Source organism: Echinops telfairi, unplaced genomic scaffold (genome assembly GCF_000313985.2).
Source record: "Echinops telfairi isolate 266 unplaced genomic scaffold, ASM31398v2 ScPeMD7_7420;HRSCAF=8458, whole genome shotgun sequence".
NCBI lineage: Eukaryota > Metazoa > Chordata > Mammalia > Afrosoricida > Tenrecidae > Echinops > Echinops telfairi.
This window is the reverse complement of record NW_022111320.1, coordinates 31,783,807-31,809,161: the sequence shown is the minus strand read 5'-3', so window position 1 is coordinate 31,809,161 and position 25,355 is coordinate 31,783,807. Positions and strand designations below refer to the sequence as shown.

The 25,355-nt window shown below is 42.8% G+C and overlaps 1 protein-coding gene across 1 annotated transcript in view; it reads right to left on the bottom strand.

Annotated features, from left to right (window-relative positions):
- The window catches only part of NEK10 (NIMA related kinase 10), a 232,817-nt gene that overhangs the window by 12,620 nt on the left and 194,842 nt on the right, over positions 1–25,355 (bottom strand). Inside the window, exons 29-31 of the mRNA XM_030887662.2 lie at positions 20,895–20,924; positions 19,391–19,491; positions 8,274–8,384 (exon numbers count right to left, since the gene is read on the bottom strand). Coding sequence (XP_030743522.1) covers positions 8,274–8,384; positions 19,391–19,491; positions 20,895–20,924 — 242 coding nt within the window. The remainder of the gene's footprint in view (positions 1–8,273; positions 8,385–19,390; positions 19,492–20,894; positions 20,925–25,355) is intronic.

Genomic DNA, 25,355 nt, shown 5'->3' with positions numbered 1-25,355 from the left:
CAACATAACTTATAAATCCCAGGCAGGCAAATTACAGTGAAAGCAAGCTAGATAATTCTCTGGCCATATGAAAAAATAAAGCGCTTTACAGCTTTATGACAGCAAAGTAAAACGGTAGAAAAATAGTGTCACGAGGCCTTGGACATCAAAATGTCACTGATGCCCGGCCCAGGAAGAATAAACTCCAAGGATTTGACAGAGCAATGTGTTTCACTCAAATCATGATCTTTGTCATGTAGCTGCTATGAACAATGCCTTCTTATCAGACTGAGACAACATAGTCTCTTAATACATTTTCCCCTAAATTCCTATTAATTAACTTTAATCTCTACACATTTCTTCACAACACTGTAAAGACTAATTCACCAAATGGCAGAATGTATTAAAGTTACAGTGTTTAATGCCCTTTGCACAGATGAATGGTTCAGATGAAATTTCATGCTATACATGTTTATCACTCTTCCTTTCATTTTTAACCTTTCATTAACCTTTTCTTTCATTTCCTTTCAACCAGCATTTGGGTTGGCCCAGGTTTTGGGCTTGACCTAATATATATGTTCAAAACATCAATCTGTATTAATAAACATAACCAAATTGGCCTAATTTGTACTATGTAATCCAAGTTACCTTGAATGTGTATGATTTTGTTCATGAATTAAAAACACATGATTATTCAATCACTTGGGGAAATGGCTTGGATGTATATAAAGCTCAACAAAATATACTCACTCTATAATCCTAAAACTCTAGTTCTAGGTATTATTCAAGAAGAACAGTTGTGTGTGTTAATCAAGACATATACAAGAATGCTCATGATACTTTTATTCATAAAAAGTAAAATTTGGAAGAAACCCAAAGGTGTGTGGATTGACCACTTGTCTGTCAGTTGGTTGTACTGCAGGGGCTCGCATGCTGCTGTGATGCGAGAAGCGGTGCCACCGGTCTTTCAAATACCAGAAAGATCGCCCAAGTGGACAGGTTTCGGCAGAGCTTCCAGACTATGAAAGATTAAAAAGGAGGAATTGGTGACCTACTTAAAAAAAAATTACACCAGGGAAAACTTGATAAATAGCAAGAGAAACCTGGAAGATGCGCCCCTTGGGTTGGAAGGCACTCAACACCCCACAAGTTGCCTCCTCAAAATAGAATAAAATACTATCCTCTGCTGTTGATTTAATTCCGATTCATGACAGCCATGTATGATATAGAACCACTTCATAGGATTTCCAAGGTTATAAAAATCTTTCCAGAAGCAGATGCCTCATTTTTCTCCCATGGAGCTACTTGAGTTTAGACCATCTACCGATCAGTTAGCAGCCAGGTGCTTTAGCCACTGCACCCTAAGGGAGCCTCCTCAGGATGTTGTCAACCTTGATGTGGATGAAGTAAAGAGTCTGGGTGTGATGATGTGGCTCAATTCAAGATGAGAAGAAACCCTCGAAAACATCCATTAATAATCAGAATGTGGAATGTACTAATCATGAACCTAGGACAATTGGAAATCATCAACAATGAAGTGGAACACATAAAGATCAATACCCTAGGCATCCGTGAGTGGAATAGACAGATACTTGCAATTTTGAATCAGACAAAGGTTTGAAACAAAGATGAATCATTAGATGGAAAATACAGGCTTGGGGAAAGAAACGATAAAGGAGCTTACATGACAGAAAATTTACTAGATCACCTACTTATTTATTACAAATACACTTTTTCAACAACATAAACAGCGATTAGAAAAGTGGACCTCACCATCTGAAATACACAGGTATTAAATCCACTACATCTGAGGAAACAGATGAGACAGAAGTTTACTATTCTTACTCCGAACAAGGCCAGGGGCTGACTGTGGAATAGGCCATCAACTGCTCCTATGCAACTTAAAGTTAAAGCTGGAGAAAATGAAAACAAGTCCATCAAGATTTAAAACAGGATGTCTGAATCAGAGACCCTGAATTTAGAGACCTCAAGATTAGATTTAGAAGCATTGACTACCAATGGTTAAAGATCAGACAAGTTATGGGACGACATCCAAGTCATCATACATGAAGACAGAAAAACCATTAAAAAGCAGGAGAAAAGAGCCACATGGGTGTCAGAAGAAACTATGAAGTTTGTTCTTAAACATAGAGTGACTATAGCAAAAAAAAAAGAATGGTGAATTAAAATAATTGAAGTCAACTTCAAAGAATGGCTTGAGAAGACAAAGTACTACAACAATCCCTAGAATGGCAGATAAGGAAGACTATCAGCATTTCTCAAACTTAAAAAACTGAAGACAAATTCAAGCTATGAGTTAAAATACAGGATTCTGCGGACAAAATATTGAACATCTGGATGAAAGTGCTTTTGACTGAAGCCATGGAAATATCCATCGCCTCTGATGTATATGGAAGCTGGACAACAAAATAATAAAGACTGAAGAAGAGTTGACACATCTGAATTACGATGTTGGTAATGAGTACTGAAACTATCATGGACTGCCAGAAGGACAAACAAATGTGTCTTGGAATAAGTATTGCCAGAATGTTCCTTCAAAGTCGTTAAGCATGGTGAAGCTTCGTATCATGTATTTTGGACAAGTCAGCAGGCCAATCCCTGAAGAAGGACAGTATGTTTGGGAAAGCAAAGAGTCAGCAAAAAGAGAAAGAGCCTGAAGGAGACTGACACAGTGATTTCAACCATGCTCAAACACACCATGACGGGGAGGATGGTGTAGTGGTTTGTTCCATGGCATATAGGGTCACTGTGGGTTGGAAACAACACAATAGCATCTCACAGTAAAAATATCCACCGCCCATCGTGAACATGGCTGCTCTAATTTCATCGATGATTCCTCTGCCTCCCTTCCTACCTCTTCTTTACCCCTACGGAAAGAAAGCAGCCACAGACAAGGTAGAAGCAAATGGGTGTGCCTGGGTTCCAATAAAAATCTACTAATGAAATCATCATGCTGACATTGGCCCAAGCGTGGCAGTTTATTGACCCCTTATCTAAGGGCGAGCCCTGGTGGCACAGAGGGTTAAAAGTAGGGTGGCTGCCCTCCAGGTCAGCAGTGTGAAACCACGAGTGGTTCTTCAGGGGAAAAATGAGGTTTTCTACTCTTGTGAACATTGACAGTCTCAGAAACCTATAGGAGGCAGTTCTACTCTGTTCTATAGGGTCATTAGGCGTTGGGATTGTCTGGATGGCAGTGAATTCACCTAGAAGTCTGATTCATTTCGATTCCAGGTTCGGGCAAGAATGCTTCATAGAAGTTGCTTCATGCTTCCATTGGGAGGCATATAATGCCTCTTTTTTTATGTTAACAGCCACTGGTGATTATGTCTTATGTCGCTGTGTGCCATCAGGATGAAGGGAGACTAGGTACAATGTTTCACTAGGGGCTGCAAAATGGTGTTATCCCAATGTAATTTCAGCACTTATTAGCTGAAGAAATTCTACAATGAGACATAGCCCCTCATCAACCATTTAGTAACTCTGACAGAATGCATAAAGAAAAGAAAAGAAAAGTGCTTGCTGTTATTTTCTTTTGTAAATAAATTTCAAAATAAGGAGTTGGCTACCTCTCAAGGTTACTCCAAGGGTAACCAAGGAGGGATTACCGTTGAGTGTCATTATGAACTCCTGGACTTAAACATATTTAATGTTTTCAGTCCACTGCAGTAATGATTCTTATCAGTGCTCTAATTACCCCCATGGAGCACCAGTGGAAGCCTCTTCAAGAGGGCACTGAACCCTCTGACCCAGCCTCGGTCGGCCGTCATAGCATCCCTGCTCTCTCTCTCTCTCATTACATCAAGAAAATGCAGGCTCACCTCGCACAGCTCCCGCCCTAGAGTGGTGACCAGCTAGCTCTCCAGGAGCCGGGCATGCTGAGCTTGCTCATTGCCACTGGCTTAGTTTCTTTTTAGTAGACATGTTAGGACATTTGTAAATTTGAACAGATAGGACTCATCGAAAATGTGTGTTACATTCCAAACTCTAGGTCCTCCAAAGTGGAGACACAGGGTCTGTGGAGTTCAAGAGATGTTTCAAAGGGGAGTGTGAACATCAAGGGCATTTGATGGACTATCACTGCTGCCTGCTTCCACACTCACCGTAAAGAGCGACCATTTGCCAGGAGCCAATTCCAATTCAGGAAGACCCCACTTGTACCAGGGAATCCCGCCTGCCGACCTTGGCTGGCAGCCAAGCATGTGAACGATGTGTGCCATCCAGGGCACCCACTGCCATTGAGTCCCTTTGGACTCAGTGTGATGCTCTAGGATGCCGTAGAATGGTCTCATAGGGTTTTGTAGGCTATCTTGGAAGAAGTCCAGCCAGAATGCTCCTTAGGGGCGAGGCAGGCAAGCCTTTGTCCCGTGAATGCTGGCCATGTTATCAGGTGAGCCCAATCCCTAGAAAGTACGTCACACTTGGTAAAGTAGAAGGGTCAGCAAAAAAGAAGTAGCTCAGCCAGATGGTCAGACACGGTGGCTGCAACCGTGAGCTCAACCCTACCAATTGTGAAGACGGCGCAGGGCCAGGCCACTTGTCGTTCTATTGCGCACAAAACACCAACAACGGAAAGCAATCCCAATGGAAACTGACTGCTGCATCTTTCTGTTAGCAGCTGAGTGCTCACCTACTGTGCCCCTGGGCCACCTTGCATGACTAAAGAGGAAAGAAAAAAGTCCAATCCAGAAAAGAAAAAAAGATCTTTCGCCAAGGGTTATTCCAGAAATGGGGAGATCCCAGGGTCACAAATTCTTCTCGTTTGGGCTTAGGTAGGGTGGGGACTTTTCCAATGTGTCCCTAGTTATGTACTGAATGCCTACTGTGAGCTGGGCACTAATGCTCTGAGGAATCAAGGATCAAAAAGACACACTTGCTCCCTTCAGGGCAAACAGAAAAATAAGGCAGCTTTTGTTGTTGTTGTTTTTCTTTTTTTAAATCATTTTATTGGGGGCTCTTATAACTCCGATCACAATCCATATATCCATCCATTGTGTCAAGCATATTTGTACAGTTGTTGCCATCATCATTCTCAAAACATTTTCTTTCTACTTGGGCCCTTGGTATCAGTTCCTCATTTTCCCCTCCCTCCCTCCCTCATGAACCCTTGATAATTCATAAGTTATTAGTATTTTGTCATATCTTACACTGTCTGGCATTTCCTTTCACCCACTTTTCTCTTGTCCATCCCCCAGGGAGGGGGTTATATGTAGATCCTTGTAATCGGTTCCCCCTTTCTACCCCACCTTCCCTCCACCCTCCCGGTATAGCCACTCTCACAACTAGTCCTGAAGGGATCATCTGTCCTGGATTCTCTGTGTTTCCAGTTCCTATCTATACCAGTGTACATCCTCTGGTCTAGCCAGATTTGTAAAGCAGAATTGGGATCATGATAGTTGGGGGTGGGGGGGGGGGGAGGAAGCATTTAAGAACTAGAGGAAAGTTGTATGTTTCATCATTGCTACACTGCACCCTGACTGGCTCATCTCCTCCCCGCGACGCTTCTGTAAGGGGATCTCCAGTGGCCTACAAATGGGCTTTGGCTTTGGGTGTCTACTCTGCACTCCCCCTCATTCACAATGATATGATTTTTTTTGTTCTTTGATGCCTGATACCTGATCCTATCAACACCTCGTGATCACACAGGCTGGTGTGCTTCTTCCATGTGGACTTTGAAGGTAGTTTAATAGCTATGTAGAACACAATCACATGATTGACAGAGTGACTCAAGTAAGAGACACCCAAAGCCAAACTCACTACATTGAGTCAATTCTGACTCAGAGCGACCCTACCGGACAGTGTACAACTGGCCCTGCGGGTTTCCGGGATTGTAACTCGTTATGGAAGTAGAAAGCTTAGTCTCTCTCCTGAGAAGTGGCTGGTGGGTTCAAAATACTATCCTTTTGGTTAGCAGCCCAAAGGAGAAAAGAAAAGGTTTTAACTGGAGGCGGTAACTTCTTGGTTCAGTGGTGAAGAGTACGAAGGATTTGAATCTCCCAGGTTAGAGCTGTCATTAGCACACGGGAGGGGAGGCCTGCCACCCCAGCCGAGGAGGGTCTATCTACACCAAGATCCACCGTCACGGGAGATGACTCAGGAACACTAGGACCATAGTTGTGTGGGTCATGTGCTGAGCCTGGAAACCGAGGGTTCCCCTTTGGTAGCCCCAGAATCAGAATCCACATAGAGACCCCGGCCAGCCTGGAGGTCCCCATCACATGTTCCCAGCACGAGCTTGTACTACATGTGTAGAGACCCACGGTACTCTTCTGAAGATAGTGTTCTCTACCTTTCAACCAAATTAAAGATGAGGATGGGTCTCTCTCCACTGGGCTCATGGAATGCCCCCACACCTGTATTTCCCCTCACCTGGCTGCAGGAGGTGCTTCTGCTCGGGAAAAGTGAAACATTCTCAAATGACTTGGGACACCCTGGGTGGCCAAAATGGTTATGTCTGTGGCTGCTAATCGAGAGACGGAAGGCTCAAATCTACCCAGAGGTAGGTGCTTCGGAAGAAAAGCCTGGAGATCTACTTCTGGAAACAAATAAGTAAATAAAAATAGTCATGGAAAACCCTATGGAGCCCATAGCTTCTATGATACACACACAGGCTGCCATGAATCAGAAGCCACTCCACCACAAGAGGGGGGTGGTGGAGGCAGGGGAGCCGAAGGGAAGTGCTCCAGGGAGACTTGCGGCACAATGGACAGGAGGGCAGGCTAGGAGGCAGGGAGAAAGGCAATTTCACTGAAGTGAATCTCTTCTCTCTCAGGGAGAAAGGAAAGACAACAGGCACTTCTTCCATCCTGTAAAACGGATTTAGGTTAAAAATACATTTGTGTGCAAATGGGATTATTCAAAATACCATTTGAATAATAATACTAAAGCCTAGCAACATGTGGTCTTTACAACGGGAGATTGGAGCTTCAATGTTTCTAAAATAAATGGATTGGAACTCAGGAGACACTATGTAAATATCATGAAGTAATGGAGGTCTCTTCCACTTCTGTTTGGATAGCCTCTTGCTTTGCTTCTGGGTTCGTTTTGCCAATAGAAGCCATGAAAGAAATCTCCACTCTCTAATCTCTGATGAAGGGGTTCATGCATGGTTCACCTGCACCTGTGTTCAACCACCCACACCGCAAACTCTGATTGATTGAGTGTGTGTGTGTGTGTGTGTGTGTGTGGTGTGTAAGTGTGACTATGTGTGCATGTGTGTGTTTGTGTGAGCGTGTGTTTGTGTGTGTCTGTTTGTGGTGTGTGCATGAGTCAGTGTGAGTGTGTATGTGAATGTGTGTTTGTGTGTGTGTGTGTATGCATGTACTGATGCTGTTAGACAACAAAGCAAAAATGTACTGTTTCCATTTTGTATCCAAGAGTCCATTGTATTTCCTGAATAATGAAGGGAATGGGTTAAGTAAGCATGGGTTCAGGAAGGAGAAAAAAGAAACCTTAACAGAAAAACCCACTGATGGCATCACTAAGCCAAATTTAAGTATATGACACAATTCAAAAAGACGAAACTAGGGTGAGACCCATCTTCTTTAGTCAGGGACCTCAAAGTGCTAATGCCCAGAGCCTTTCAGGAACACAAGACTCTGAGAGATGGTGACAGCCGCCTCCAGGGCTGCATCCAATATGGCCACGAGCCAGGACAGAGGGACTCCCTGTCACTGAATATACCCCACAGGTAAACGATTTTCTTTCTCCCTTCCCATCTGGTTACTTTCCCTGTCTCTGATCTAGTTTTTACCTGTATCAACAGACATATTTACTGGTACCCCAGATTTAGAAGGCTCTAGAAGTCAAAGATGGAAAGAACCTTCAACCCCCATGATTAATAATTTAAAAAACAACAACCAAGATTCCGGATGATGAAATGACTTGTTCAGAGTGACAAACCCTACTAGGGGCTAACATTCAGCCCCAAACTTTCCATTAGAAGCTTGCTGAGTACCGTTCTAATAAAATGCTGCAATACATTCTTAAAAGGTGATAAAATATGTATTAAATGAAAACTATTCCAATAACACTTGGTATTAGGCAAATATGCGATACTGGTCAAAGAATTTTCTAGCAATCTTCTGACAATGATTGCTACAGAAATAGAGGTAAGAAAATTAGAGGCAACGATGTATCCTCCATTGAATATCCTAAGCAGTGGTAATATCCCTTAACAGAGATAGGGTTTCAAGTCTAAAATAAAAGAGAAATAAAATACAAGTTGTATAGTGTGTTTATTCACCAAAAGAATCCCTATGCATACAATACCGTACCTTTTTAATTTCAGATTTCAAATTGCAAGGGTTACTCTGCTGGCTGAAGAGGGATTTCTTGAATCTTTCTATAACCCTTCTTTTCAAATTGTGATGCAAGGCTGGAGGAAGCTGCGTGAAATGAGAAAACACTCATTATAACCAAATCATTAATGCTGCCCAGACAGCTCCCTGGAAGCTTTTCTTGATGGCCAATGGAACAACAGTCACTCAACAAGACCTGAATATAATTTAGCTTTTACTCTAAGTGGCATACAGATATATGCTACAATTCTTCATGCGGCGATCCAAAGTAAAATGCATGATTTTGCTCTCGTTGCAAAGTCTGCTTCCATCTATCTTATGCTTGCATTTTACAGATATTATTTTCACCTAGAAACTGAATGATCTATCAAATACATACAGAAAATGAATTCCTTAGCTTTACAAGGGGAGATGCATTAATCAGATTTTTAGGCACTCACAATACCTGTACTAGACTAGACTGCCCAGCCCTGGCTCATGTGCTGAAGGGATCTGCTACTTCAGAACAAAGGACAGCTCCGAGCATGCGTACACAGTTCCCCGGGCTGTCTGTGAGGGAATGCTCCTGACAAGCCACCTCCGACGTCATCTAGGAGGAGAAGGGGACTCATTGGGATGTATTAGGGCTGAGCAAGGATGACTAAGATTTAATAAGGAAGTCATTGCAAAGTCTTGGAAAATAGGGGGACTGGATAAAAATGAGGAATTTCAACAATTGATTTCGTAATGCTTTGCAAGTTAGATTTACATAAATACATCAAAGGTCTTGGGAAGCAAAGAGGAAAGAGGGATGACGTGAAGTGTGGGAGAGGCACAACAGAGGACACACGGCATGATCCGGGGCCTCAGGGTCAAAGGAAGGAGCCCTGGACATGCTGCTGAGTACACAAACCCACCAGGCGCTCCGAGAGGGAGAGAGGTGACGTTCTCCTGCTTCTGTGAAAGGTTATCGCCTTGGAAACCCTAGGTAACATTGCTATGAGTCTGAATCGACTCTATTGCAGTGGGTTTGGTTTTAGAGGTTGTTTTATTTTTTAGAGGTGTGGCGGATCAGACCAAAATGATGCTTGGTTTTGCTTCAAACTCAAGAGAAAGGACTTGAAAAGAGAGGTAAAGGAATCAAACTTTAAAAACAAGAACCGAATTCAAAACTCAGGACAAGAACAACAAAAACGAAAGACACAATTATTAGCACCAGCACCGCTGCCTCCACCCACCACCTCCACCCCCATCGCCACCTCTGTGGTTCCTCTTCCCCTCCATTTTCCAGCTACAGCCACAGGGTGACTGGTGTCGCTGGGCAGGAAGGCAGGCGGTTCACACCCAGTGTGCTTCCTCCTCCTGCAAAGAGTGCAGTGCTCACCTTTCCCGATGACCCAAGCACGCGTGGAGGAGGCTCCTCTGGCCTGTCACACTATAAGAACTGGGAAACAAATCCCTACTGTGTTCAATAGGCCAGGAAATTACAGAGTTTATCTATTAGCGTACTATAACTTACTTTATCCCGATGAACACAAGGAACGACGGGATCTGAAGTCAAAGGTTAGAGTAGAGTGGACAGCAGGGTCGCTGAGGCTCACGACAGCTCATCTCAAAGCCCAAGTAACGTTACCCATCAGTTACCCATCACCCCAAACACGACAGAAGGAAGGGCCCATCATGAAGCATCGTCAATGCAAACAGAGGAAGACAGCACAGTTGGGGAATGTTTTTAAAATGCATCCTGCAGCCTAGTGCTTGAAGCAGGTTTCATTAGAGAAGCAAGACTGCTAGGGAGTCTATGAAGCCCTTCAGGGTGGTTTGAAAGTTCCGTCGTTAACAGCACCAAGCTCCTTGTGATCTCTTTTTATGAGTGTAAGTCCAAAAGTATCACTACAACATCACAGGCACATGCACGAAGCAAAAACATGGCAAAACACAAGTCCACTGTTCCTCAGCATTCCTTCTATTTAGGTCTCGACATTCTGACTGAGGAGCTTCCCCGAAGAACTCTGCGCTCTTCATTGACATCACATCAAAACGGCAGGCTGGTCTCCTCAGGAGCTCAATTCGTGATCCTTTTAAATGTTCTTTGGAGCTTAAGGCACAAACCTAAGTCTGAAGTAGAAAAACCAGGGCAACACGGTGGATGAGGTCAGATTGCCTAGTGAGACGCTCACAGGACAGCCCTGGCCACCCTCGGTGGGGGAAAGCAAAAAGAATCCTTGGCACAGCTGCCTCACCTCTATCTCACCGATGCACTGGTGTCCATTTTCAGAAAACCTCTTCCTAAAGAGCCCCAGCATCATACTGTGTACTTCAAGAAAAACTGATCAAGACTACCCCTTTGGAATCTCAGAAATATATATTCACCATAACCTTCTGAGCTGACCTCTCTGCCTTGAATATAACTAGACCAGCAGATTTCCGTTTTGATTGGCCAATTTTGGAGGGGGGGGGCAGGGGGGAACACATCCTAATGAGACTAAGTCAATAGAGCTTGTCTGCAGCCAGAGGAACCACAAAAATATGTTTTCATTTGTTTAAATAAACCTGGGCATATGTAAAACTGGAACCCCAGTAACAATACTTTTTGATATGCCCTTAAATGTCAACATTTATATAGTTCTCTTGTACCTTGGCCAACCCTAAGACCCAACTTCATAAAACTGTTATAATGATTGATGTCCTTTGACTCACACCCTGAATCAAAAGAGGAAGTCAAGATATAGAAAGAGGCAGATAAAGAGATTTTGTCTCTTTAATGACCAAACATTAAAACAGATGAGAAGAATGATTTTTGTGTGCATGAGAGATTAGCAAAAGGGGGATGAGTTTAATTTAGGAGAGAAACAGACAATAAAAAGGGAGGAGCACTGTGGTAATTACATAATCTGTTGTCAATTTGAAAGGATTAAGAGTAAAGGGGTAGAGTTTAGCCTGACAATCAGGTCACATCTTGAGAACCTCATTTGAAGGTGCTAAGGAGACAAATAGCTCGCTGGAGGTGAGACACATGCTCACTCCCTGTGAGACATCTCCATTGATAAGACACATGGAGTTAGAGCTCTGGAGCCAGAGGAGCCACATAAAGACCGCCTGCCAGCTCTGAGATGCTCACACTGCCACTGGTTCCACAAAACCTTCCACCCACTGGCCTATGATCTTCCTGCATTCAGCGTCATTGCATATGTTTTGTGAGTCTGAAGAGGTCGTTATAGATTGGTATCGGACATAAGGGCTAATATCAGACTTATGGGCTTAATCTGGACTGGGCTAGGATGTTTTCTCAATCTTTGATTTCTCTTGTATATAAAGCTCTTTCTTACATACATATGAGTGTCTATGAACTTGTTTCTCTAGTCTACTAACACAAGCCCACACCTACTTCCATCGCAAGTCGATGGGTTGGCAGGCGGACAGGAGGGGAAAGGTGCCTGCAGAGACGCATTGGTTTGATAATTCCCTTGTCTGAACACCAGAGGTTTCTGTTTCTCAAAACCAAATGCCACGGGCAGTTGTGTCCAAGACTGACTACTTGCTGCCCTTGACAGATTGGAAAGATGAAGGTGGTGCAGGAAGCTGGCGCTGTTTGATTCTGTCGGACAGAGAGGGTCACTATGAATTGAAACCAACTAACCGGCACCTAACAGCAAAACCAAAGTGGAAGGCAATACGCCGTATGTGAGACACATGACTGTCTGGTGCGCTCATGGGGTCCATCTGAAAGGGCTTTTCCTAGCACTGGGCCCTGTCAGTATGAGAGTATCTGATTTAATGGCACCACTTCTGGGGTTGGGGTTGTTGGTGCTGATATTCAACTTAACAGAGAACTGCTTTCACTGCCTCTAATGCCCAAAAGGAGCCCTGGTAGAAAACTGGGTTGGGCAATGGGCTGCTAACCACAGGTCAGCAGTTGAAAACCACCAGCCACTCTGAGGAGGAGAGCACAGGGTTTTCTACTTCTATAAACACAGTTCTCAGAAACTCACAGGGGCAGTTCTACCCTGTCCTGTAGGGTTGCTGTGAATCAGCATCGATTCGATGGCAGTGAGTTTGCTTTGTTGTTGTTGTTGTGTTGTTGTTGTTGTTGTTAGTGGCATGAATTTAACCTCCTGTAAAAGTCACTACAGTAACATGAAGTAAGTTAACATTCAGTCAACTTGCATTTCATTCGTAGAACAGTCCTAGAAAGCGATTGGACAGCATATCATCTTTAAAGGTTTCAAGGAAGATTTGAAATGTGACACAGAATGACGACTCCGACATAAGTTAATTGCGTCCACAAGGACATTACCGAACGCCAAACCACACCCTTTGCCTTTCAGTCCATTTCAACTTGCAGGGACCTCGAGGACAGCATGCATCCGCTCCACGGGTCCCCAGGGCTGTACTCGGTACTGAAGCCGACTGCCATATCTTTTTCCATGGGACCGCTGGCAAGTTCACTGAACAAACTTTCAGCTAACAGTGAGCGCTTAATCAGTGTGCCACCAGAGCCCCTCATAAATATAATGACCTATATAAAGAATAGGACATTTGGAATAGAACATTAATATTACTAGCTATGCTTTGTATGTTCTGGCACTATTACCAAGCAGGTGCTATTTTAGTAGTGAGGAAATACAAGTTTAAAGACTTTAGGGCATGAAAGGATACCTTCTCAGGCATCTAGTACAACCATAAGGCCAGAATAAATACTGGCACCACTAGTGCTGTCCTAGGATAGTGCTTTTTAATTGGAAATGTTTATAGACATTTCATTGGAGGCTCAACGAATCCCATAAGCAACCCCCATTTACTAATGAAGAAACAATTCGAGAGAAGGCAATGACTTCCTTGAAGTCAGCGCTCCACACACATGGGGGCTTTTGTTTGTTACTGTTACTATAACCCAAAAACAAGAAAAGACATAGTGGAATCTCATCCGTCTCAGCATGTTTTTGTTGTTATTATCGTTTTCCCTCCAACTTGTAGAACCCATGGGTTCTTTCTGTGGAACTAAGGAGCCCTGATGGCATGTGAGATATGCACTGCGCTACTCATCACAAGCTCAAATTCCTCCATAGAAGCAAGATGAAGCTGCTTGCTCCTGGACAGATGTCAAGTCCTGGAAACCCATGCGGCCAATTCTACTCTGTCTTACACACACGGCCACTGTGCGTCCACTCAATGGCAGTGAGTTTGATTCCATTTTGGTTTTTCTAAAGAACTGCATCCGCTTGTTATTCTCCCAAAATACAGTAGACCAACCATACTCCACAGCTCCCCCATTTGATACAAGATTTAAATTAACATCTTGTTCTAGAAAAAAGTTGATATTTAGCCATAGTACTGATTGAGAGGAGATTCACTAATTTTTTTAAGTTTAAAGACTATCAATATAAACATGCAAATGATAAGACTACTCTTACAATCTACCACCCTGAAACCTGAGTCAATTTGAAAAGTGTAGCTTTTCTCTCATACTGTGTTCTGTTTCATCTCAGTCACCCAGGCCACGTGTAAGGAGGACGTCCAGAGAAAGAGGGGTGAGCAGTTACATCCTCCATCATCCTGTCCAAGAGTTCTCCTGAATCTTGCATCAAAGTAAAAAGCCGGAATTAAAGTCCATGTTTCTGCTACATTCATCAGAATTAAAACCAAACATTACAATGCTAGTACTTGGGGCTCCTGATCTGCCTGGTAACCATGGGCAGCCAGGAAGAGATAGTCTCTGTAGTCAAGCCAGGAAGGCCTCTTAACCCAAATGTATTTGCATAAAGTGGCCTTAAGATATATTCCTATCATGATTGTTTTAAACTAGCAAACCAAAAAACACAAACTAAAAAAAAAAAGCTATGGTCATTAAGTTGATTCCCATTCATAGGAACTTGATATAGTGTTTCTGAAGCTGTACATCTTTACAGGTGCGGACAGCCTTGTAGTTAGCAGTCCCACTGAAAGATAGCCACCATTAGGGACAACTGTCTCCACCGCATGCCTCTGCTAAATGAACATTAGCTGTCCTGTGCCACCATACAGGGGTTGGAAAGAAATCAGGCACACATTAGACACCTCTGAGAAAATCCAGAACTGGGCATGGGCACACCCTGGCCACCTAGGCCCAGGTGGAGGCCAACCTGGGCACACCCACATTAGGCACCAGCATTATTACATCGCACAGAGGTGCACCTAAACTCAGCCAATAAGATCAGCCAGCACCCTCAAACACGCCTCCCCAGCCAGTGGCGATAAGAGGGGATAAGTCCCAGTTTGAGGGCAGCCACCCTCTTGTTGGGGTGTTCTCTTGCAGGGCGGAGGGCGGGGTGCCCCGGCACCTCTCTGGGCTAGAACTCTCTTGGGCTCTCTGTGCACGCTCAGGCTGCGCCCTCTCCCTGGGCTCCACTCTGGATTCACCATCCTGTCCCAGTTCTCCTTCCACGTGTTTTTCCGCTCCCCTGAAGGGGCTGCAGTGGCCATTTTCAGTCGCACACTTTCCCATGGACCCCCGCCATGCGGTTCTTCTGAGAAGGTCATCCTTGAACTTCCCTTTTCCTCGGAAGCGTGGCTTGGATTGCAGAAATGCTTCCGCTGTGTGAATTCTTTCCGTGTTGAGAAGAACCGAGGGAATCCACCCCAGACCTAACACAATGATTACCTGAAGTGGTCAGGTCTCGGGAAAGATTTCGACTGAGCTAGCAGTTCTGAGGAAGGAGCCCTGGCACTCACTCACTCACTCACTCACTCACTCACTTACTCACTTATTTGTTATTTATCTTTGTCACAAGCCTGTACACCAGACAGCCCCAAGAAATGTTTTCCATCAAACTGGATGTTTTCGAAATCAGTCGAGAAGATAGGCGTTTTAAGTATCTTGAGGCGACGATTGTAAATCTCTGTGCTTGAATGAACTTTTGCATTGAGCTCTTGTAACCCATCTTTACAGCCCATTTAAACAAACCTATGCACATGCATCCAACAGAAATCCTTTCCTCTTTGCTCCCTCTTCTGACCTCAACCACTGTTTATCCCAGGGTTTCCTCAAGTAGGTGGTAAGAACCCCTGCGGCCCTGGAGGGGTCCCCGCTGGGGACAGGGGTGGGGTGGGGGTGGGTGGTGTGTGTGTGTGTGTGTGTGTGTGTGTGTGTGTGTGGCAAAGCAGATACCTACACTTTATCCTGGATGATAACCTAGAGTGCAGAAGTGTTTCATTGCCAGGGGACTGCTGAGTAATTTTTTTTTTCCTCAAAAGGATGTGGAGAGCCAGTAATGTTGGGAATCTCTGGATAACCCACCAGTGACTTTTGTTGTGACACCCTCATTTGGCCTTCTAACTGTCGCTGTCTCCAGGGTCACCATGTGTTCACTTGTCTGACCTGGTGCTTTCCCCCATTTGAATGTATCTTTAAAGCCAAGTAAATCCCCTGAAATTCATTTTGAGGTTTGAGCGGTTTCTCACCACGACCATCCCTACTGCCAAAGAAACAGTCTGTCTCAGAGGACAGTCAGCGGTATACTTTTCATCTGAGCACAGCACACTTTTATTCCCATCACGGTTGTTTTTTTTCCTTTCTGCTGGCAACAACCGGGGTTGTTAAAATGGCAATTTAAAGGGGCTCGAACCATATTGCCTGCCTCTTCTCTGGGAGGCAGATGTTTAAATTTTCAAGTGGCTGTATGCATATTTTCAAATAATTTATTAAACAGAACAGTCAAAACATACCTACAGAGTTGAACCTAGTGCTTGGGTTGGCTGTATAAGTCTTACCACAGCAACAATCATACATCAAAGTGAACATATGTACTTTGGTCACCTTATGTTCCCAAAGATAGATTTGGGTTTCCAGTAAATGCTAATGAACCGCTGGTTTTGTTCTTAGCTTGCTGGTCTTAAGATTACCATTTGCATTTTGATGCAAACAGATGTCGGATCTGTAAAGGCAGGGTAAGGATTTTAACACCCTGCCTTTTAAGATAGATGATTTTCACAGATCTATCTCCATGGAAACTGGACAGGAAAGGCCACCACCAGTCCAAAGCAAGATGATTCCCCTGTGGAGCACAGGTGCTGGCTGCCAGGTGGCATCGGGTCCCGCAGTTCATGGCAGTCACCACGGTATAAGTCTGTGACATTTTAAACTGGCAAAGACATAGGGGAACACGAAGGGGTGGTCTGCTTGGACAATCGCAGCAGGTTCCCTGAGCAATGAGCAGCGAGAGAACACTGATCTTGGTTTTTAAACTGTAGCAAAGGCATCAGGATCGTTATTAGGCTTGTTCTCTTCTCCTTTGCTGGAAAGTCACCGACTCTGTTTTGCACTGGTGAGTTAAAGTTGCCCAAAGGGGAATCATTCCTTACCATGTGAAACGTCATAAATTTTTAAGCGTTCTGAAAACGCATTTAAGACTCGCCATGGTTCTAGCTGAACTTGCTAAAAGTGCCACCTTGGCAGAGAATATGAAGCCATTTGTTATGCTGGCAGTTTAAAGGCTAATAAAGAGATATTTACAATAACTTCATTTTTGCTTTAAAAATACTTTAAAACCCAGTAAAGAAATGTAATACATCCATTAAATGCTTTGGATATATAAAAGATAGGAAAACAGGCATATGTAAACGATATGAAAATTTAGACTATTTCCTCTGTTTGATACAACAGCAGTGGTTCTCAATCTGTGGGCCGCGACCCCTTTGGGGGTCAAATGACCCTATCACAGGGGTTCCCTAAGACCATCGGCAAACACATAAATATTTCACAACATATAATTACATGTTGTTTTGTGATTAATCACTGTGCTTTAATATGTTTCATTATGTTCAATTTGTAACAAAGAAAATACATCCTGCATATCAGATATTTACATTATGATTCATAACAGTAGCAAAATTACAGTTAAGAAGTAGCAATGAAAATAATGTTGTGGTTGGGGGGGTCACCACCACATGGGGAACTGTCTGAATGGGTCGTGGTGTGAGGAAGGTTCAGAACCCCTAATTAGAGTAGCTCCAAACTCACTGCCGTGCAATCAGCGCTGGCTGGTAGCTGCCTCACAGTGGCCAGAGTGTGAGTGTCTGAGACGGACACTGTTTACAGGAGCAGAAAGCCCAGCCTTTTGCTGGTGGTTTCAAACTGCTGACCACGCGGGTTGCAGTTACCACTGCACCACCAGGACTCCATAGTTAATAGTTGTGGTGATTCAAAAAGCTCTTAAAAGTACTTCCAGAAAACTAAAGTTATGAATACATTTCTAATATTTCTACATCCGCATTTAAATGAAAATGCATTTTTAATATTGTGATAGTTGGTTTTTGTGCCGATTTGGCTGGGCTAGGATTCTCAGTGCTTTGGCAGCTGACACCTAATAACCTCTCATGATCTGGCCTAACACAACATAATACATTCCATGATAAAGATCTGCTCTGAGCTACCAGGTTGTTCTAAGAAGGGTAGGGTGGGGTGTGAGCCCTACTCACGTCACAGCCCTGATGCAATGGAAAGGAAGCTTCCTCAGAGGTTTGGCCTGACCCTTATACAAGAAGAGGCTGTGGGAAAGCTCACTTTCTATTGGCTGGGTCTGGATCCTGTGTCTGGCTCACGGACGTCCAGTTCTTTGGTCTCAAACCAATGGCCAACTATATTACCCACCAATCCCAGGAGCTATTATCTGTCTGCCATCGAGCCTGCTTGGATTCCTTTGTTTCCCTAGTCACAAGTCTCATCTACTGGCCACTAGTCTGTGGGAAGGAAGACAGGACTTACCTGCTTCTACAACGTCATTCTCTTGACATAAATGTATCTCTTTATATTTATATGTGTGTGAATATATGTATGTATACATGTATGTATATATGTATATCACTGGTTTTACTTTTCTAGAGAATCCAATCTAACTCAAATATAATCATAAATTTTATTAAATAATAGCTGATTAACTACGTTTCTCCTTCATATTTTCTTATACCCTTTCACTCCCTTTCATTTAGTAAAATAATTCCATGTGGTTGTTTAAGAGAAAGGTTGACAGAAGGACCTAGAAAAATGAGCCGTTTTAGATTTATGAGTCTCAATAGCTTCACTTTCAGGGTGACGGCAAAATAGCAGATTTGAGAGAAAATGTGATGGGGAAGAGCCAAGACCCCCAAGCCCAGGAAAAATGAAGACCCCCTAGAAGAACAGTTCTAGAAACACAGATGTGGGAGGTCCCAGAGAAGAGAGGTCCTTGGTCTATCTGCCAGACTACCTAGACCAAGCATTCGTGTATTGCCTCTCAGATCCAAGGCAACATTCCTCGTCCTTCCTGGGATGCTAACCTCAAGCATTTGGCGGATGTTGGAGAGGATCAGGCTTTTCTTTCTGATTCCATGGCGCTCCCGTCTTCTTTCGCATGTAGCATGTCGCGGCCGGTACCATGAGGGACACTTCATGGTGCTGACCTCCTTCTTACCCGCAGTTAGTTCCAATCTTGCAGGCTTGCAATCTTACACCAATCTTGCAGGCTATTTCCTGGCGCCATCCAGGGTGATTTCCCAGCACACCACCCTCACAAACCGAGTTCCAGCAAGTTCCACTGCATGGTACCTCACTGTGGAGGGACCCCAGGAGGAGGCTTCCCTGTGAATTTCCATCATACAGTCATTTCAAGGGAAGTCTAGAAAGGACCCTTTCACAGGGGTGACCCAATTCATCACAGTAGCAAAATGACAGGGATGAAGTAGCAATGGAAATAATTTGATGATTGGGGGTCACCACATGAAGAACGGTATTAAAGGGTCGCGGCATTAGGAAGGTTCGTAGCCATTGTCTTAGATCCTTTGGCTTTCTCCGCCACCATCCAACACCTGAAGGACACGCAGGGCACATCCTGTCCTGTGTAGCGGTCGTGTCCTCACAGTTTGGGGTTTGTTTGTTTTTGGGGGGGGGGGTCACTTAGATATGACACAACTGTTAGGAGACACAGGGAATACCCATACCTACTTAGCTCTGCTGCTAAGTCCAAGTGCCCCCAGGTATACGCAGAGAGGCCTAGAACAAAGGACTCCTTCTCACTCCTAGTCTCAGAAGAGTTATTCAGAAGCACTCGCACCAAACTTGCACTCGGCGTGAAAAGAAAATAGGAAGCTGGCAGACTGACCTGCGTGATATAGATGATTTTGTGTAGCTGAATTAAGATCTGCTGGATAGGGTCACTGATCTGCCGCACTTTCCTCTGGGACACAGCGATCCCCGCAGAGGCTGTGGGTGAGAAGATTTGCAGTTAGTTAAGAAACCCAGTGCCCTTTTCCTAAAGTGCTATTAGTGAAGAGGGGGGTAACATTCTGAGAAAAAAAATTAAGCAAATACTTTTATCCTACCAAGGAGAGACTCTGCATAGACTCTGGTGACCCTTAAATACTTTACGATACATAAAACACAGTTCCTTCCCTATACCCTTTGGTCCTTTAAGTGATGAATTGGCCCCATTCCCTGTCATAACACCCCCTTATTTTCTTCCCATTACACAATTTTGAGCTTTCTATGGATTTAAATTCAGAAATAACCATTGCCTGAACAACAGTTAAGATTCTTGTAAATGATTTTTATCTAAGTGCTTTCTGAGAAAACTTGCATATTTATCATAAAAATTGTTTTCAAAACACTTACAGAGAAAATTTAATGTGGCTTTTTACTATAAGCATATGTAAAACATACACACACACACACACACACACACAAGAGAATAAAATATGTAAGTGTGTGGAAATACTTTCTTTAAGGACATCTTTACTAAATTAGTTCAGAAACTTACACAAGAAATCATCTAGCTCTGGTTAATATGCAGTACGTGTCTCAGTTAAATGTCTGAGGTTTTAAAAACAATCTATCTCCCTTAGATATTATGTCTAACTGCTTTTGTACATCAACTACATTGCCAATAAAATAAGCATCAATGCATTCTCTTTTTGATAAAAAATGTGAAGGAAACATTAATGTAACTATAAACTAGGAAGCTCAGAAGTAGAGTTGTTTATTCCAGGCTGTAGTCCGGCCAGTTGTACATATGCCATCTTTCCCAGAGTAGTGCTTCTTACAGAAATAATTCTTAAAATGCTAATCATAATCTAGATCTATCGCTGCTCATGGGAGAAAAATGAAGCAGTTTTCCATAGAAAGATTTTCATCTTTGGAAATCCTAGGGAGCAATTCCACCCTCTCCTATAGAGGGACTCTGCGTTGGAATTAACTAGATGACAATGGGTTTAGTTTGTTGTTTTAATATCCAAAATCAGAGACTGCGATGCAGTCAAGTTGATGTGGGTACTCCAGCTTTGCACTTTCTAAAATAGCTTCTTCTATGGCAGCAGTTCTCAACCTGTGGGTCATGACCCCTTTGAGGGTCAAATGATGCTTTCATAGGGGTTTCCTAAAACCAACAGGAAACACACATTTCCGATAGTTGGGGGGTCACCACAACATGAGGAAATGTATTAAACGGCCTCGGCATCAGGAAGGTTGAGAACAACTTTTCTATGGGGACTACTCCACATTTTTGAATTGTAGATTTAACACAGGGAAGAATTAAAATCTCACAACATGGCAGAGTTTTCTTAGGTTTGTGATTACATTTTAAGTAGAAAACCACCCAGGCATGACTCTACCTTGCCACAAGACTGTGCTCATCTGTGGCCCTAGATACAAAAACAGAGATAGTTAGCTAGAATGTCTACCTTCTGAGCCACTTAACTAAGCAATTTAACTTAGAAAAAGTTATTTTCCATAAAACCCTTGGGCTAGTACCTCTCCGATCCCATAAATGCTTGCCTTTTGAAAACAGTTTGATTCCTCACTGTCTAAAAAATATCATTTAAAAATGTTTAATTATGTATCATAAAAACAAAACAAAGTACCACAGGCAAGATCCAAGGTCCCCTATCTACTGCAGCTACCGCCTCCGAACTAAGCCCCAGTGTCAGCTTGATGTGTAAACTTCTAGTCATGTATGCAATACATACCTGAAGAACAATATTTGTCAAACTGTGCTCGAACCTGAAACAAATTTAATGGGTCATGACCAGCAATAAAAAAGTTAATGGAATAGAGTGGAGTGTAATAGAACAGAACAAGAAAAGTTCAGAGCATATCACATAGAGTGAGCGTTTACTCAGCTAAAAAGCAAAATGTCCCTTGTTGTTAAGTACCGTCAAGTTATAAAAACCCTACGTACAACAGAGCGAAACACCGCCAATTGTTCTTATGCTCGGGCCCCCTGTTGCAGCCACGGTGTCAATCCAGCTCGTGACGGGCCTTCCTCCTTTCCACTGCCCCTCAGCTTTACCCAGCAGACACTGGTCTCTCCTGACAACATAACCAAAGGATGTGACACAGCATCTTTAAGGTGCGTCCTTGCCTCTAAGGAGCATTCTGGTTGCACTTCTTCCTTGACCGTTCTGTTTGTTCTTTGACAGTCCGTGGCACTTCAAAGGTTCTACTTTAAAGATTCTTTGTCAACACCATTGTTCAAATGTATCAATTCTCTTCAGTCTTCTTTATTCCGTGTCCAACTTTCACGTGCATATAAAGCAATGGAAAGACAATGGCTTGGGTAAAGCATACTTTAGTCCTCAAAGTAACATGCTGGCTTTTCAACACTTTAAAAAGGTTTTGTGCAGCTTATTTCCCTAATACAATTCATTCTTTGATCTCTTGGCTGCTGCTGCTTCTGTGAGCATTGATTGTGGATCTAAGCAAGATGAAATCCTTGGCAAGTTCAACCTTTTCTCCGTTTACCATGATGTTACTGATGGGTCCAGTTGCGAGGATTTGGGTGTTCCTTACATTGCCTTGTGATCCACCCCGAAGGCTGCAGTCCTTGATCTTCATCAGCAAGGGGTTCATGTGCGCCTCACGTTCAGCAAGCAAGGTTGTGTCGTCTGAATACTTCAGGTGGTTATAAGCCTTCCTCCACTCCTGATGCCACTTTCCTCACATAATGCAGCACGGCATACATACACAACCTTGACACATATATTTCCTGATTTTAGACTATGCAGTCTGCCCTTGTTCAGTGCGCCATTTCCAAAAGCAGTTTTGAAAATACTACTTTAACAAATCTATACTAATATGGTGATACCTCATGTTCTTTTATTCGCTCTGTCATAATCTTTTTATTTTTCTTGCCAACACACATAGCTGTGGTTCATTCTTTATAACCATCAAATAGCACACAGACTATCGAGATGTGCCATGTTTTACTTAGGTCACGTACCACTTGATGGGTATGTAGTTGCCTTTATCTTATCAGGAATAAGTGATGCTGCATTGCAGATAAAGGCCCATTTTCATTGTGCATAAGGTATAAGAGTGTTTTTCAGAGTAGATAAGGAAATATGAAATTGTATATCTATTTTTTATTTTAACAAATACATACAAAGATGCCTCACTTAACTTATACCAGAGAAAAGCCCATTTTTTAAACACTTTGATGAATGCTGTATATCAAACTTTTCCATTTTGCCAATCTGATTTTAATGTGCATTTTAGAGATTACTAGTGCATAAGGTCAGAACTGACCCAACGTCACCTACCAACAACAAATGACATTCTTGTTGTTCTTATCAATTTCCTGTTTGACACTTGTTTTCTATCTTCTTTATTGTTCTGCAACCGCTTTTTACATCCTTTGAACACTGTTGTTTTGCAATTTATACATCAAAGGTACTTTTTCTGAATCTGCTACTTTTTTTCTCCTTAAAAGGCATTTCTCACCCCCACCGCCCAGACTAGAGATAATTTCTACTCTCAAGTACCAAAAAGCCAGTCCCTCTGGTACCGTCATCAGCTGGGACTTCAGCATCAGTTCAGCACCACTGGGGGCGCTGTGGCAGCAGTGGTGTGGTGGAGTTTAAGACTAGAAAGGATGGGCAGGAAGTCTGGCTACCTAGACCATTTCGCAACTCTCTGGATTTCCGGGACAGCGTCACAAAATCATGGATATGAAAATGCTTAGTCTTCCTTTCCTACCTGATCAAATCCTCACCATTTTTTATAGTCCCAGGGGAAAAGGTGTATCTATTTAACTTTTAGTAATTTTAGGAAAACATTTAAAAATTAAAATCCAGACATATTTTTATTCATCCTTAACAAAGTCACACTCTTGAATAACCACCCAGTTTCATGGCAAATATCACTCATATCCTACTTTGGATTTTTTTTTTCCTTAAAGAACTAAAATCTTACAATCTTTTCATCTTTAAGACTAGATTTTTGAAAACTTCACTAACAATTCACAGAAAAAAACACAACAATGCACGCAAAGGTGTGTGAAAATTTTGTTCTAAATGATTTTTTTAAAAGAGAGAGCTGTAAGAGCCCCCAATAAAAAATTATTTATTTGGGGGGGGAAGAAGAATATTTTTATTAAAACAATTGAATAATCTACTGTGAAAAAATTTAATTTGAATAAGTTTTAAGTAAAACTAATGCTTCAGATATTGAAATACCTTCATATTCTTATGATTTTTGTTTACATAGTAAATTTAATTCGTGTTTCAAGATGTAGAAAAACTACAATTGTTTTTTATAAGAAATAAAATGCTTAAAGGTGACAGACATCAAAACCGAATGAAATTATTTTCCCATTGTCTGTTAAGCAGCAACAGAGCTCAGTGGGCAGGCAGCCCTCACCCTGCCTGGCACACATAGTGACCCCACCCATTCTGTGTGGGCAAGGCTGTCCAGACAAGACCCTTGGGGTGAAAGTGGGGGTCTGGGAAAGGAAGAGGGGCTCTTGGACGTGCAGAAGCATCACTTCTTTCTCATGTGGAGTGTTAACAGCTTGTGGGGACATTTGAACGTTCAAAAGAGATGTATGATTTCGATAATAAAATTTTGAATCATTTGAAAAAACAAAACAGTGAATCCTACTTGCTAGCTTTCTCTGTGGAGAGTATAATACTACCCAGCCATTCTCAGCCCCCTTTGGGGTAGTAAATAGGAGCTGGGGGTGCAATCTGTGCCCAGATCGCACACACTTATTGTTGCAAAGTGTTGTCAAGCCAATTCCTGCACACAGCAATGCCAAGGCCCAGAGTAGAAGACCTGTCCCGTGGGGCTGTCTTGCTTGTAATCTTCATGGGAACAGAGCACCAGGTCTGTGTCCCATGGAACCACTGGATGTGGCTGAACCACCAACCTTCTGGTTAGTGGCTGGGCACTTAACCCAATGAATGTTTAACCATTGCGGCACCGTGGATCTTTCTTTATGCACTTGGCCTCATCCTCACAACCATTCTGGAAGGTGGATGTTTGTATCCCCATTTTTCAAGTAACAATACAAGCCTTGGAACTGATGAAGGAAATTGACTGACCAAGATTATGGAGCAAAAGGAGAGCTGGGAGTTGAAACCAGGTGGGCTCTGAAACAGCACTGTCTAGCTAGGAGAGATGAGGTTCTAAGACTTCTTTGCAGCCTGTCAGTAGAACACTCTATAATCTCAGACAATCCCTCTGGCTACCTCAAATACAAGATTATATCTACATTCCTTCCCAGACCTGAAATACTATTACTCTTTTTAACAAGCTTGCTACTTCCAGCTTGACGTTCTGCCTCCACTTTTGAACAGTTAATTGACTAAAACTTTTAGAAGCACATACATGAAATAAATTGGAACCATCAGGTGCATTGCACTACCTTCTGTTTTATTACCTTTTCATGCTTGACTCTAGCAGGGGTACTTGCCCATCCCTGGTGCTTTGAGACCCAATTTACACTACATATCCATTCTACTAAAACTAAAACTCACAGTGCAGGCCCTGGAGCTGCTAATTATTACAAATTCCAATTTTAAAAAAAGATGGATTACATTGTATTCCCCAAATTGACCTAGATATAGTCTCAACCTATTTTTCTGAATTCTCTCTGCTAAGAATTAGGAATTTTTAGAAAGCTGGAGAGGCAAAAGGTGCAGGGGCTCCTTGGAGAAGTAAAAAAAGAATGTCTCTTAATGAACAGAAGCAAAACATACGTGAACATCTCTATATAGATTAACTACCCTGTTGAAAATGCCGGGTAATTAACTGCCCTGTTGAAAAACAGTACAACTTTTTCAGTGTAAATACTA